At 47.7% G+C, this 16,144-nt stretch overlaps 1 protein-coding gene across 3 annotated transcripts in view; it reads right to left on the bottom strand.

Moving 5' to 3' along the window:
- MORN3 (MORN repeat containing 3) overlaps nt 1–15,573 on the bottom strand; it is a 16,939-nt gene extending 1,366 nt beyond the window's left edge. Inside the window, exons 1-6 of one of the 3 annotated variants that reach the window (XM_027853576.1) lie at nt 15,300–15,467; nt 11,239–11,408; nt 5,569–5,723; nt 4,458–4,617; nt 2,086–2,270; nt 196–310 (exon numbers count right to left, since the gene is read on the bottom strand). In XM_027853576.1, the coding sequence (XP_027709377.1) occupies nt 242–310; nt 2,086–2,270; nt 4,458–4,617; nt 5,569–5,723; nt 11,239–11,408; nt 15,300–15,379 (819 nt within the window). In that variant the 5' untranslated portion in view covers nt 15,380–15,467 and the 3' untranslated portion in view covers nt 196–241. The other 2 variants (XM_027853577.1, XM_027853575.1) reach the window with 2 other exon arrangements.
- Nucleotides 15,574–16,144: the final 571 nt, after the last annotated feature.

Here is a 16,144-nt window from a genome sequence, read left to right as displayed (position 1 = left end):
CACACACAACCCATACACACACACACAGACACACACACACAACCCATACACACACACACAGACACAAACCCATACACACACACACAGACACACACACAACCCATACACACAGACACACACACACAACCCATACACACACATGACCCATACACACACACAGACACACACTCAACCCATACACACACACACACACACCCGTTGCTTCCACTGATCCAGCCTTTTGTTGCTTCTAGTGATGGTTTCAGTCTTCCTCCTGGAGGAACATGGCTACAGCTTCCTCCAACACTTTATCGGGATCCAGCAGTTCAATCTGGAGGGAAGTGGTGAGCCTTAGGGTCAGTGTGAACTCGGGACGGAGGAAGGGGCTGACCCTAGTGCTTCCTGGTAGCTGAGCTGCCCTCTCTGCCAGCCCCCTGCCAACCCCACCTGTCTGGGGGAAGGCTGGCCGGCTCTGCCTGGGTCCTCTAACAAAAGGCTGTTGTTTCTGTGGCCTGGCCCGGATCCGGGTGTGTCCTGTCTCCCTCTCTGTGGGAGGAGGGATGGCGCAGGGTGAGCAGCCGCCACCTTAGCAGCTGGGGTTCTGAGCCCCATTGTCTGGGACAGGTGGAAGCACCTTGAGGGTGTGTTAAGCATAATATCACTTGATCCTCACAGCAGCCCATGAGGTTGTGATTTGCCCAGGGTCATAAATCTGTCCTTTTAGGCAGGATTCGAACCTAGGTCTTCCTGATTTCCAAGTCCAGTGCCCTAGGCTACTCCCCATGCTGCTTTCCCAGAATCATTGACCTAGGGCTGGAAAGGGCATCATCAGAGGCCATGTAGACCAACCATCTCAACTTGCAATGAGGAAACTGAGGCCCAGTGGGGACAAATGACTTGCCCAATGTCCTGCAGGCAATAAGAATCAGAATCTGGATTTGAACCCAGGCCCTCTGGATCCAGAGTCATTGTCCATCCATCCCACTGTACCACGTTGTGAGGCAGGTAGTATGAATATTTTAAGTCCCTTCTTTGTGTGATAGGGCTAGAGAAACCAAAGTGACTTCTCTGGGTCTAGGAATGGAAGCCAGGTTTTCTGGGAGGTTTTGTTTATTTTCCCACCGTAGCATCCTGATTGTCCAGTATCCTGAGAGGGTTGCTAGGACTTCCAAAGAGGTATGGATGCTCAGGCAGAAAGGGGGCGCCAAAGAGGATTGCTTAGCCTCTATGACAGCACAGCTCCGGCACCATTTCTTTCTTTGTTTCTTTGTTTCTTTTTTTGTTTGTTTGTTTTGTGTTCCTTTTAGGCAACTGTGATTAAGTGACTTGCCCAGGGTCACACAGCTAGTAAGTGTCAGGTGTTTGGTTGGAGGCTGGATTTGAACTCAGGTCTTCCTGACTTCAGGGCCGGTGCTCTAACCACTGTGCCACCCAGCTGCCCACCCCGTGCCATTTCTTAAACAAGGCCTTTCCCCAACATTGGCACTGTATCTTCTTGAAACAGATTTGTCAGATTTGTTCGACTTTGTATTGATGTTTGTGTGTGTAAATCCTGAGGGCTAGAAATGTTTCTTTCTTTGTTTCTGAACTCCCACCACCAAGAGCATGCCTGGCACATTTTTATGGTGGGGGAGGCCCAGATCTGTGATTTTTATCCCTCTGGGGAGCTTCCTTTGAGAAAACTCCTTCCACCAATGAAGTCTGGCACCCACTCTGTAACACAGAGTCTTAGAGATTTGTCTGGGACAAGTTTAAGGGGACTGGGAGAGGGACCCCTCCAGGGTTACACAATCAGGATGTGCCTGACGTGGGACTTGAACCCAAGTCTTTCTAATCTCTATCTGCCATGCCAGGCTTGTAGGGGCTTAATAAAATGTTGGATTGATGCTTTTTGGGAGGGGCAGCTAGGTGGCGCAGTGGATAGAACTCTGACCTTGGAGTCAGGAGGACTTGAGTTCAAATCTGACCTCAGACACTTTACACTTACTAGCTGTGTGAACCTGGGCAAGTCACTTAACCTCAACTGCCTCACCAAAAGGTTAAAAAAAAAAAAAAGAAAGAAAGAAAAAAGGGGGAAGGAGAGAGAGTGCATATGAGCCAACTGACCTTTGGGATGGGATACTTGGTGGGCTCAGGGGCTTCGTCCCGACCAAAGTCGATCATGGTTCCGCATTTGGGCACGTCATCCACCCATAAGCCCTCAAAGAGCTGCCCGTGGTCCAGATGGAAGAAGCGGCCAGTTCCATTCTTCATCCCATATTTCCAACAACCTTCATAGCGGTTCCCATTACCTTCGGAGAAGTAAAGGGGAGGGGGGGATGCGGTGGTGAGGGTTGAGGCTGGAACCTTGGCCCTAAGCGTCCAGCCTTTCTAGACGAGATGAGGAACAGAGAGCATTTGAACAACAGAAATCAGTCAACCAGTAGCTGAGGGCAGGCCCAGCCCTGTGCTAAGTCTCAGAAGACCCACATAAAAGCTTTCAGTCTAGCTGAAGACAAACAACTCCCTCATGGTACATCAGGAAGGTTAAGTGAATGTTGTAAGGAAGAAAATACCCGCTGAGTTCCCAGAAGGAAGCCTTGATCACTCTGGACTGAGGTGATGAGGGATGGAGGGAGGAGGTGCCAGACAGAGAGGGGACGGTCCTGACTGCCAGTCTAGGGAACTAAGACTTCAACAGCTCACTTCTCTCTCTTCTCGGGCCTACAGCTTCTCACGTGAAAATGAGCGGTGGACTTTTGTTGTAATAAAGAATAGCTGAGCAAGCTGTGATGTGTGAATGCAACTGTACTGAGAGCAAAGCTGTTCGTGAGGAATTCAGAGAAACCTAGGGAGACTTTGGTGAACAGAGGCAGAGCCAAGCAATCAGAACCAAGAGAATAATTGACTTGATGCCACAGTAATGTAAAGAAAAGCAATGGGTCTTGGAGTCAGGAGGACCTGAGTTCAAATCCAGCCTCAGACACTTGACACTTACTAGCTGTGTGACCCTGAGCAAGTCACTTAACCCCAATTGCCTAACCAAAAACAAAAACAAAAAAAAAGCAACAGGGAAAAACTAGAACTCATTCATTTCTAGATGTTGCCACTATGTTGATTTGTTTTGCATGAGCGTACTTATCTGTTAGAAGGGAGAATGGAGAGAGGTGGGGTTCATTGAGAAATGAAAGTGAGATTTTTAAATGGCATCAATAAAAATAATTTTTAAAATTTGTGTTGGACAAGAGCAAATGCTGGACTTAAGAGTCGGAAGAAATTTGAGTTTCATGTGTCTTGTGGATATGGGCAAGTCACCTAAACTACAGAGCCTCACTTTTCTCATCTGCAAAATGGGGAAAATTATACATGTAATATCTACCCTGGGTTCAGGGTAGACTTCTGAGTCCTGAGTTCTGAGATCCTGAGATCATGGATACTGAGCACTTTGCAAGACTTAAAAGCACCATGTAAAAGCTCCTAGGATCACAGAATCGGAGGTCATAGTGTTGGGGTGTGTGTGCGTGCGTGTGTGTGTGTGTGTGTGTGTGTGTGTGTGTGTGTGTGATGGACCCCTTTAGCAGTCTAGTGAAGTCTATGCATCCCTCCTCAGATTATTTTTAGGTGCATAAAATAAAATACATAGGATTACAAAGGAAACTAATTAGATGTCACCAGTTTTTTTTAAGTTCATGGAGCTCCCCCAGTTAAGAACTCCTGTTCTATAGGTAGAGAGGGCCAAAATGACCATCTGGGTCAACTTCCTCATTTTATAGATGAGGGAACTGAGGCTCAGAGAAGTTCAATAACTAAAGCCCTTATCTAAGTGGTGTAAAGGATGTTTTCCAAGAAATATAGGTATGATTCAAAAAAGGCTGAGCACGGCTGGTTCACCTAGCAAGAGCAAGAGGTGACCAGTAGGGGCAGCTAGGGGTGCAGTGGATAGAGCACCGGCCCTGGATTCAGGAAGACCTGAGTTCAAATCCAGCCTTAGACACATAACACTTACTGGCTGTGTGACCCTGGGCAAGTCACTTAACCCCATTGCCTATCCAAAAAAAAAAAAAAAGAGATGACCAGTGGAGAGCATGAGCGCTCACTCCATGGGTAGACTCAAGAAATCAGGAGGACTGAAGGAAGGCCTCCAGCATATTGGTGCTGCAGTGACTGATGGGAGACAGCATGGACGAGAGTCAGCCAGGATGGGCGGGCGTGGATAGGTTGGGATCTGCATCTCTGGAGACAGCATTACTCACATGGATGAGATCACGTATCCATTGGTATGGAGGAGTACACAATCCCTTACCATCCTAAATCCCGTGCCTGAATGGCCTCTAAAGCCCGCTTCTAGCTTGAATGTTCTACATTGCCAGGACGTGCCAAGCTGCCGGAGGGCATGACCCACATATTTGTGTGACTTCTATTGGGCAATCAGGCAAATGCACAATTTCCTGAGAGTGAACTCACTCTCGCTGGATGGGGGCAGAGCCCGGGAGACTTACTTAGACGGAGCATGCCCTCCCCATCTCTCCGGCCCTCACTCCACTGGCCCTCGTAGATGTCTCCATTGGCATAGTACATGCGGCCCCATCCGCTTTGAAGGCCGTCCTTCCATCCTCCTTCATAGTACTCCTTGGGCCCATAGTACTGGATGCCATAGCCCTGCAGGAGGCAGAGGGGTCAACCTGCCTCAACACCCCATCCACCAATCAACAATGAAGAGTCCTCTAAAGTCCACAACCTAGTGCAAGGATAATCACCCCCATTCTAGAGACGAGGAAAATAAAGGCTAAGAAGACATTAAATGGCTTGCCCATTCAATGCCACACAGCTAGTAAGTGTCAGAGCCAGGATTTGAACCTGAGTATTACTGACACCAAACTGAACACCATTCCCACAACACAGTGCTGCCTAAGGAGGGCAGAGGAGACTGGACTTCCAGCCCAACTGGGCTAGAATTTAGGGAAGGTTCCTCCATTTTCCAGGCCTCTTCTTAACTTCAGCAGAGGAAGCTATGAATGTTCTGGTTGGCCCTGGGCCCTTCCCTGCATTTATTTCTTCCAACCCTCCACCCCTTTCTCACCACCCACACTAGCATGGGAGGGTACCCCTCAGCCTAGAAAAGAAAGCCAGGAAATGATAAAAGCCTAGGGTATGGGTGGCACTAAGGCTAGGCCCCTTTGTCGGGGGAAGGGAAGGAGAGGTTTTCCAGCCCATCCCCAATTCCAGGGCAGGAGGAAGCCCAAGCCCCATGGCCTGTTTGCCTCCCCATCTGTCCAGCTTGGCACTTAGTTCTAGATCCCACCCCCATCTCTCTCCTTTCTCCTGCTTTGTGTTTGCTAATAATTTGATTCCTGTGATATTGAGGGGAGCTGACCCTGAAGCACCCTCTGTCACCCTCTCTCAGACCTCTTCTCCTCTTCTTTGGTTTCTGAGTTCCTCATCTCTCTTTCTCCTTAAGTCTTGGGGTTTGTTTTCCCTTAACCTCCCCAGATAATCAGCAGCCTCTGGGGTCCCCTCAATTCCGGTCTGGCAGCCCTGGCCCTCCTCCCCTCCAACCCTTATCCCCGAGATCCTCTCTTCTTCTCTTGCTGAGGAACAGCCCAAACTCACAGCTTTTTTGTCGTTTGCCCACCAGCCAGAGTAGACCTTCTTATACTTATTCACAGGGTCAGGAAGGCTGAGGGTCCCATACCCATCTCTCTTCCCAAACTTCCATTCTCCATGGTAGATAGCACCACTTTTTTTCCACCTCTGGATTCCTCTCCCTAATGGGAAGAGACAATACCAGACATAGCTCAGATCACCTTGCTGGAAGAACAGCTTGTCTTCTCCCTGATGGGGCACTCAGGCTCCAGAAAGTTCTTCCTGTTTGGGCTCCCACTGGGATTTCCTTGCCCAGCACTTTTCTGAACCCCTTTCCCACTTCTGAGACAAAGTTCAACAGCAAACTCCACTTCCTGGGTCAGCATTCCCATCCCTTGTTGGTGGGCTCTCCTGAGATGCCAAACTGGTTTATTCTCTTGGAGTTGGAGTCTAGGGAAGAGTGACTAGGGACTCAGTATGTCTGAAGTTGGTCAGACCTGACCATGTTACTCCCATACTCACAGAACTCCAGTGGCTCTCTATGGCCTTTGAAGCCCTTTACACCCTAGCTTTCTAACCTCATTTTACATTATTCTCCCCCTTCCTGTATGTAACAGTCCAACTAAAGCATCCAGCTTGCCGTTCTTTACCTACTACACTCCATATCTCCCATCTCCATCCATGCCTTGGCATGGGCTAATCTCCATTCCTGAGACGCTGTCCTTTCTTACCTCAGTCTCCTAGAATCCCCAGCTTCCTTTAAGACCCGGCTTCTCCTTCTCCATTAAGGCTTTTGTGATTCCCTCCCCACCTCCAGGCACTGCTAGTGCCCTCTCTCCCCAAACTACCTTGTAAGGTGTAGCTCACATTTCTTTAGTGATTTAAGGTTCACAAAGCACTTTTAAAATATCTCATTTTATTATTGCAACCACCCTGGGAAATAGATGTTATTATGATCTCCATTTCTTATCCCTATTCCCTTTTTTTTTAACTGAGAAGTTAAGTGACTTGCCCAAGGTCACATGGCTAGGAGTGTCTGAGACTAGATTTGAACTCAGGTCTTCCTGAGCTCCAGGTCCAGCACCACCAACTGCCCCTTATTCTGTATTCTGTATTCTGTACACTGTATATTCTTGATTCTTTTTTTTTTTATGTGAGGCAATTGGGATTAAATGACTTGTACAGAGTCACACAGTTAGTGAGTGTTATGCATCTGAGGTCGGATTTGGACTCAGGTCTTCCTGACTTCAGGGCCATTACTCTATCCACTGCACCACCTAGCTGCCCTATACTGTATATTCTTTATAGGTTCACCTAAGTACATTTTATCTCCCTTGATAGAAGGTCAGCTCCTAGAGGGCAGCCTCGTTTCATTGATGTCTTTGCATCCCCCAGCACCTAGTACAGTGCAGGGCATGTAGTGGGAGCTGAAGAAATGTTTGTTGATGGATAGTTATGGCTTAGTCCCTAAGTCACTGGGTAGCCTTGCACAAAGATCCTTACTTCTCCTACTTGCCCAGCCTGGGAGGGGACATGCTTCTTCCTAGGCTCATTTATGCGACCATCAATCTAGAGCTGAAAGGGAACTCAGAGGTCCATCTGGTCCAGCTCTCTCATTTTACAGATGAGGAAACTGAGGCCCAGGGAAGTTAAATGACTTACCCAAGGTCACACAGGTACTAAGATTCCTCCTTTCCCTGCTGGAAATTCCTGGGAAGTATAAAAGCTAGACAATCAACTTGGAAAGGAATCAAGATTGACAGGTTAGGGGCCCATACTCTAGTTGATATGTGTGTGTAAGGGACTTTGTATGCCAGGAAGAATAAAATTAATCAACAGGCATTTTTTTTTTTTACTTTTAGGCAATTGGGGTTAAGTGACTAGGCCAGGGTCACACAGCTTAACAGGCATTTATTAATGCCCACTGTGTTCGGTGCTGAGGACACAAAGACTCCCTTCCCTTGAAGAGTTTACATTCTATTGGGCTGAGAGTAGACATCACATGTACGTGTAAGTCCAAGGTCATTTGGGAATGAGCACCAGTGGCTGGGGAAGAGATCAGGAAAGGGAGGGAAGAGATCAGGAAAGGGAGGCAAGAGATGGTGTTTGACTTGAGCTGAGGTTTGAAGGAAGCCAGGATTCTAAGAGGTAAAAGTGAGGGATCGAGGGAGTTGGAAAGTCATGAGGGATTAAAACCTCAGCCCCAGAGTGCAGAACTAGAAAAACAATTTGAGAGGAAAGCTGTAGATATACAGATTGCTGGCTCATTGAAAGGCAGTTATGACGAGGCAGAGGGGTGGGGTTCGGGAGTCCGAGGTCTTGGGTTCAAATCTGCCTCTGGGGCAGCCAGGTGGTGCAGTGAATAGAGCTCTGGCCTTGGAGTCAGGAGGACCTGAATTCAAATCCAGCCTCAGACACTTAATACTTACTAGCTGTGTGACCCTGGGCAAGTCACTTAACCCTGATTGCCTAAGCAAAAAAACAAAAACAAAAATCAAATCTGCCTCTGAAACTTACTACCTGGTATGATCCTGGCAAAGTCACAACCTACCTGAACCTCAATTTTCTCATTTGTAAAAACGAGAGGGTTGGAGACTTAGTGTATTGGGAGATTACTTCCCGCTTTTTAAGTATAAACTAACGATCAGATGGAAGGTGGATACGTCCATTTGGTGGAGATCATGTAGGAAAGAATCTCAGACAGTTTGACTCCACGGCTGCTGAGAACCCTTCTGATTCTATGAATCTGGTAATGAGAGGGTCTGTATGTTGTGGGAGTGCAATTAATAGCTAAATAATTGAACAAATGAGTGAATGAATTGGGAAATCTCACAGGATGATAGATTGAGACCTGCACAGGACCTTGGAGAATGTTCTAGTCCAATCTCCTCTCTTTACAGATTAGGAAACTGAGTCCCTGAAAGGTTAAGTGACTGCTATAGGTAGTAAGTAAATGGCAGTTGGATTCAAACTCAGGTCCTGTGACTCCAAATCTACTGTAGCATGAAGGAAGGCGGACGATCACTCTTTGACTCCTCACATCTTCAGCACTTAAGGACAGTTTCTTCCTTTATAGAGGGTCAGGAATTGGACTGGATGACCTCTGGGTTCCCTGGCTACTCTTCATTCCTCTAACCACACCTTGACACGCATCAGTTCTGAGTTTCTTTGTCCTTTTGCAGATCTTTAGCACAGTGCCTGGTCAGTAGGCACTTAATAAATGCTTATTGATTGCTCTTTTCCCTCTGTGTGACTTGTGTTTCCTTAAAGACCCCTTGTGGATAACTGTCCCAGTGGGGCTTGATATAGTGCTTTCATTCCCAAGGGAGGCTGAACCTGTTGTCTATACACTGACCCACCGCCATGACATGTAACTGATCGTTGTGTACCTTGCAGTGGGGAATATGTTGTCATTGAGTCATCTACACTTTCTCCTAGTTCTCCTGGTGCCTACCAGCACACTCTCAAGTTAGACAAGTGACCTATGGCCTTGAGGTAAGTTTTCCCCATGCAAAGAGACCAAGATAGAATCCAAGTTTTGGTCACATGTATCCAAAAATGATCATAGAATTTAGTCCTGAAAGGAATTTTAGAAATGATCTAAATGACCAAAAGCTCATAGGAATTGGAGCTGGAAAGGACCTTAGAGGTCATTGTCTAACCCCTTATTTTACAGATGAGGAAACTGAGGCCCAGAAAAGATCATAGAATCATAGACCTAAAAGCAACTATAGAAGGTCCAAACTCTTCATTTTACCTATGAGGAAACTGAGGTCTAATGTGGTTAAATAATTTGCCCAAGGTCGCACAGGCAGGAAGGGGTCAGAAACCAAAAGCCAAAGGCCAGGTTTTCTGACTAACTGCTCAGAATCTATGAAGCCCTAACCACTTGGGTCCTCTGAATAAAATGGCTCTGGCACCTCTCCTTCCAAATTTTTTTTTTCTTCTCTGTTTTTCTAGATAAAGAGAAGACCACTCTCTCTCCCTTGACTCCTTTCCATATTCAGGGATGAGCTGGGAAATGACAGATTCTATAACTATCTAGCTGGGTCTTAGTTTCTCTCATTGGTGGAATGGGAAGAGTGAATTATTACTTTTTTTTTAGGTAGTTGGGGTTAAGTGACTTGCCCAGGGTCACACAGTTAGTGTCAAGTGTTTGGTCTGAAGTCGGATTTGAACTCAGGTCCTCCTTACTCCAGGCCAGTGCTCTATCCACTGCGCCACCTAGCTGCCCCTGGAAGAGTGAATTCTTAACACTACAGACCAGAGGGACCTTGGATACCATTCTAGCATGGTACTCTGGAAAGGGAACTGGATTTGTGACCAGAGAATCTGGGTTCAAATCACACCTTTTCCACTTCTTAGCTGCAAGACGTCAGGTTAATTAACTTTTCCGGGCCTTCATTTCCTTACTGGGAAAATTAGGGCGTTGGACCAGGTAAACTGAGGTTGGAGTTGGATTAGATAACATTGAAGGTTTGATTCTGATGGTCATAGATTTGGAACCTACGGAGGTCTTAAAGGTCAGCTAATCCAAACTGTTCATTGTACAAAAGTGGAAACTGAGGCACCCTAAAGAAAGGCTGAGCTCCTTGAGCCATGTCTAGAAAATAATAACACCTCCCATTTCTGTAGTACCTAAAAGCTTATAAAGGAGGTAGTATGGTACAGTAGAAACATTACTGCCTTTAGAGTCAGAAGATTTGGGTTTAAAGCTTACCTCTGATGCCTACTATCCTGTCTGACCTTGTATAAAAGTTGCTTGACCTTTCTGGGCCTCAGTTTCCTCCTCTGTAAAATGGGGACCTCTGAACTCTCTTTCTAGATCTAACATCCTTTGACTTCTCTGGGCCTCAGTTTCCTTCTTTGTAAAATGAGGGCCTCTGAGCTCTCTTTCCAGATCTAGGATCCTATGACCTCTCTGGGCCTCAGTTTCCTCCTTTGTCAAATGAGGGTTGGAGTAGATGGTCTCTGAGCAAAAGTCCCCGAACTCTAAATCCATTTCCATGCTGAACTCACCCTCTTGACCCCAACTTAATGCCAGAAAACAAGGGACAAGTATATGGAGCCTCCCACTGCAGTTATGATCTCTAAACAGTCCCATGAACATGGCTGTGTGCTGGGTAAGTCAGTTTAACTGGGCCTCGGTTTCCTTATTTGTAAAATGAGGGGATTAATCCTATGAACCTAATTAGAGCTGGGGTGGGGGGGGGGGGGACTGAGTGCATAGGGGTTAGTTACTGTGTGCCAGGCACTGTAGTAAGAGAAATAGCAAATATACTAAGCAAAATACTAAATATTATCTCATTTGATCCTCACTACAACCCTGAGAAGTAGGCACTACTATGATGCCCATTTTACAGTTGAGGAACCTGAGGCAGAGACAGATTAAGTGACTCGTCCAGGGTCACACAGCTAGAAGAGTCCAAGCCTGGATTTGAACTCAGGTCTTCCTGATTCCAGGCCCAGTGCGCTACCCACTGTACTACCTAGGCCCACAGGGGTTACTCTTCATCATAGGAGTCCGAGGGTCCGAGAAGCCTTTGGGGTGAAAGGGACGCAGCACCCAGACTTCACCTGAGCCTCTGGCCCCAGAGGAAATGGACGTGTTTTAAGTCTCGGTCTAACCATTTTGGGGGTGCCTCCAGAGTCACGATGACCCCACTGGCCTGTTGACGGTCCTCAGAAGGTCCTTACCGTGTTTGTTGTTGTCCTTCCATTCTCCAACATAGCAGTCGCCATTGACAGCATAAACCTCGTGTCTCAGGCCGCTCTTCTGGGCCTTCTGATCCCACTCCACCCACAAGGGGTGGGTGGTCTTAGGGGTCTTAGTGATAGGCATGGTGTTCTTAGCCTCAGCGGAGGACCTGAGAGAAGGAGCGGGAGCATTAGAGAAGGAGGGGCCTCGTCTGATGCCGGAGTCAGTATTTGCTTGGGTCCAGGCTCCTTTGGGTCCAAGCACTTTTCCTAGATGTCAGTTTTGTTAAGACAACTCCAAGGTGTCATTTCAAGATGTTTTCAGTCCCCGGGGGTGATGTCCTGCCTGCTGGTACCATCTTCCACTTAAGTGACTTTGGGCTCACCCTGACCCCCCAATCCCTTCCCAGGGAGCCATGATGACACAATGGGTAGGCCAGAGTGGGTGGCCCCACAGTGGGAGATGTCACGGCATCAGAGCCTTGTGACACTGGTCCTTATTTAGTATCCTGCAGCAAACCCTTGGTCCCTGGGAGTCACCAATGGGGCCGTAAGAGGTTAGTTGTAGGGGAAGGGCACAGAAACGGAAGAATTAAGTTAGGAGTAGACATGGTGTGGGAAAGCAGGGCCAGAGATGTATTCTGTGGCATTCCTTTTATGCAGGTCACCTGGAGTCCCCAGCCAATCCCCTGAAGCTCCAGAGAGACCCAGAGAGGAAGAATCTAGAAGGTCCCAGTCTGGGATCCCTGGATCTAACAGGACCCTAGCAGCAGGCACTCCATGGGATCCGGGGACCATGGGCCTCTCTTAGAGAAGGGGGTCCTGGGTAGAATGTTGGGGTGTCTGCAAATAGATACAGGAGAGATTATGTAATACTGAGGTGAGGCATACTGGATTCATACTATCTTCTGTCCAGATTGGGTGGAGGGACAGTGATGGAGTCACCAAACGGTGAAAGGAATCTTACATGGGAGAATGTCAGAGCTTGGAAGGGCTGTAGAACATAGAAAGTCAGGGCTAGGAGAGGGCCCAGAGCACAACGGCAGTGCTGGAGGAAGCAGAGGGCAAAGGACGTCAGAATTGGAAGGGACCTTTGGGAAGGATCTTAGAACACCACATGTCAGAGATGGGAGGAGCCTTAGAATACTGACCTTCAGAGCTGGTTGGGACCATAGAACATAGAATGTTAGAGCTGGAAGGGACCTTAGAGCAAACGCAGAAACTGATCTGAGCAGACAGCACACTGACTTAGAAAACTGCAAATGAATATTATCTATGTTGTCTTGTATTTTTGTTTTGTTAAATATTTCCCAGTTGTATTTTTATCAGGTTCATGCTACACTTGGGAGTTTTGTATATGGCTTATCCCAACAGGCTTGGGAGTTTTGAACTTTTGCCTTATAGCATGTGATTTCAGGGCTGGGAGGGAAAATATCACAGCCAGATGAGACCTTAGACACAGAGTTTCAAAGCTGGGAAGGGTCTTAGAACCTAGTACATCAGAGTTGAGAGGCCTCTTAGAATATAGAATGTCAGGGGCAGCTAGATGGTGCAGTAGATAGAGCACCGGCCCTGGATTCAGGAGGACCTGAGTTCAAATCCGACTAAGACACATAACACTTACTAGCTGTGTGACCCTGGGCAAGTCACTTAACCCCATTGCCTAACCAAAAAAACCCAAAAACAAACAAAAAAAAACGACAACAAAAAGAATATAGAATGTCAGAGCTATGCGGATCTAGAACATGTCAGAGATGAGAGGGCCCTCAGAACACAGAATGTCAGAGTTGGAAGGGGTCTTTGAGACCATCTAGTGCAACTCCCTCATTTTACAGAAGAGGAAACTGAGGCCTAAAGAGAGGAAACCCACTTACTAGCTGTGTGACCCTGGGCAAGTCATTTAACTCTGATTGCTTCCCAATTTTTTTTTTTAAAAAGAGAGGAAATGATACCTCTCCAAGGTCACACAAGGGGTCAATGGTAGAACAGACACTAGAACCCAGACTTTCTTACTCTCAGTCCAAAGTCTTTCCCTCTTCTGCCCCTCCTCCTTCCCCACCTCCACAGACCACAGTAAGCATAATTTTGCCTCTGCTATTGGCCTTGAGGGGGAGATGGAGCAAGGCAAATCTCTAGGCAGAGGTCAGAGGCAAGATTTCTGACTCAGAGATTAATGGATCTGTCACTTTCTGGGATTTTTTTTTAAGTTCTAGGATACTAAGACATTTCATCAACAGCCAGGAGGTGCAGGAAGAGGGCACGCTTTGGGAGTGGGGTCAGTAAAGCCTGGAAGCCGCCAGCTCAGATAGCTCTCATCCCCTCAGTAATTTGTTCGTTTCTCCTTCCTACCCTGTTAAATTTCCAATTCTTTGAAAGCAGTCTTTTTTTTAAAAAAATATATTTGTATCCGAAATGCCTAGCCCAGAAGCCCTGTACTTAACAGAAGCTTAATAAATGTTTGTATTCAATAGAATTAATTGAGGGAAAATATTGGGATGGGGAGAGTTTTCCATCAAGGATGCTTCTCAGTGTGAAACTCCCTGGGTCTTCATACAATAACAACTCAGTGAAAACAAAGCACTTTGAAAAACTCTGATCAACAGAAAAGACCAGCTAGGCAGGATTCCAGAGGAACCTCTCCCAACTGCACCTCCCCGACTCATGGTATGGAATGAGACGTACATTTTCAGCCCATGTAGGAATTTGCTTGCTTTGACTATGCATTTTTGTTGCAAAGGTTTTGGTTGTCTTCTCAATGTTGCGGGGGTGGGGGGGGGGAGCGGGAAGAAAAACTACTTGCTAATTGAAAAAAAACGTACACAAATTTTAAAAATTTCTTGGGATCCTGACCGTGCATCAGGAAATCCACAGGACTCAGAGGGACAGGAAAGGAAATGGGGATTGCTTAGTAATGACAGCTGATAATTCTAGAGCTAAAAAGTTGCAAACCACGACATTCATTGTCTCTTTCGGTGCCCACACTAGCTCCGAGAGTAACAAACACATCAGGTGTTTTCCCCATTTAACAGAAGAAAAAACTGAGGCAGAGAAGTGAAGAGATTTGCCTTCAAGTCACCCAACTCGGGGTTCATAGCAGTATTCTGAGCTTAGGACTCCCCAGACTCCGTCTCTAGCTATCCATTGAGGCTAGTTGCTAATGCAGTGCGTGACTACAGAGTGTGGGAAGAATTTGAAGGTAATTTACCAAGCATTAACTAGGCACCTGCTATGTGCAAACGGCAGCTAGGTGGCACAGCCGATAGATTACTGAGCCTAGAATCAGGAAGACCTGAGTTCAAATTCAGCCTCAGACACTTACTAGCTGTGCGACTCTGGGCAAGTTACTTAACCCAGTTTGCCTTAGTTTCCTCATCTGTAAAATGAGCTGGAAAAGGAAAGGCAAACCACTCCAGTATCTCTGCCAAGAACACCCCAAATAGGGTCACGGAGAATCGGAAACGACTGAAAAACGACTGAGCAACAGCAGATGCAGGTGTGTTAGGTATTGCTGGGTTGCAAAGACAGAAGGAAAATCACTGTCTCTGTTCATATGGAGGTTATGGTCTTCTAGACAACGTTTGCACGGATGAGTGAAAAACGAGGTTTTAGAGGCAGAGGACCAGGCAAGGAAGGCTTCCTTCTAGAAGAGGTGCCACCTAAGACGAGCAGTGCCAAAGAAAAGAAAGAATTGGAAAAGGCTGAGGTGAGCAGGAAGGCAGTCGGGACAGGAACCAAGTGGAAGAAAGCAGCCCATCTCTAGCGTACCTGAGTTTTGTTAGTTTTCCAGAAAGGAAAGACTCCGTGACCATCTTAGTCCCAAATCCCACATATTACAAGGTAGGCAATTCAGGCTCAGAGAGGTTAACTGATCTACACCGTAAGAAGAGGCGCCAGGACTTGAACCCCTGTGTCCTGAGTCCAAGGTTCTCCGGAAACTCCTACCCAAGGAGGCATTCATCCTTGGGGGTCGGGTCCCCCACCCTTTCCTCCCTGGAGGCCCCCCAATGCCTCGATAGCAAAGTAAGAGGATGAGAGATAGGGCTCGGGGGAAAACGGGACACCTCACGGATCGCTGCACGTGGTGGTGGGGAGAGAGGGAGGTTAGAGGAGGGATGGAGTTCCCTGGCAGGTGCTCCGGCATCTCTCTGGCTTGTACGGCCTGGGTCCGGTGCCGGGAGGCAGAGTCAGACCATTCACGCACGTCCTTCCATCGCAGCCTTCTGGAGACCTGCACTCACCTCGAGGTGCCCTGGCTCCGCCCCTGACCCCCAGGAGCCAAGGAACTGTCGGTCCAAAGCCTTGGCCCAGCCTTCGCCTGGCCGCAGAGCAGCGCGTGCACTCAAGCCTAGGACCCAGCCGGGGTCACCCTGGCAACGCTGGGACAACTCAAGATCAGCCTCGCGTGCGCCTCCTGGGCCGGCTTGGAGCGGAGCCCAGATGTGGTTGCGATAGTGGGGATCTCTAAGCCCAAGGAGCAGCCCTCTCTCCCCTGCCTCTCTCTCTCTACAGAGGAAGGGGGGGATGGGGCAGTGCGTGGGGGTGGGAGGGCGGGAAGAAACCCTTAAAAAAGACCCCCCTGGAGACAGTAGCTTGGCCTGGCTTGGGGCCCACAGGGCTGCCAGGGGTGAGAGAATGAACTTTGGACTGTGGAGGGAGGAAAAATGGTTACCAGGGAGTCAAAGCTGAAAAAAAGGAGTCAGGAGATGGTCAGCAGGCATCTAATAATAATTTCCAGAGCTCTCAAGTTGGCCAAGCACTTTACCCGAATGAAGGAGGCAGCCTGGTGTATTGAGAGGACTTTGACTTAGGAGCCAGAGGCCCCGGCTGGGAATTCTTACTCTACCACTTAAGTTGTAGGACCCAGGGCAAATCACTGACCTTTTGGGGTCCCAATCTGTAAAAGTTA

Source organism: Vombatus ursinus, unplaced genomic scaffold (assembly GCF_900497805.2).
Source record: "Vombatus ursinus unplaced genomic scaffold, bare-nosed wombat genome assembly UNPS02009994.1, whole genome shotgun sequence".
NCBI classification, from domain to species: domain Eukaryota; kingdom Metazoa; phylum Chordata; class Mammalia; order Diprotodontia; family Vombatidae; genus Vombatus; species Vombatus ursinus.
This window is presented reverse-complemented; position numbering and strand designations above follow the sequence as displayed.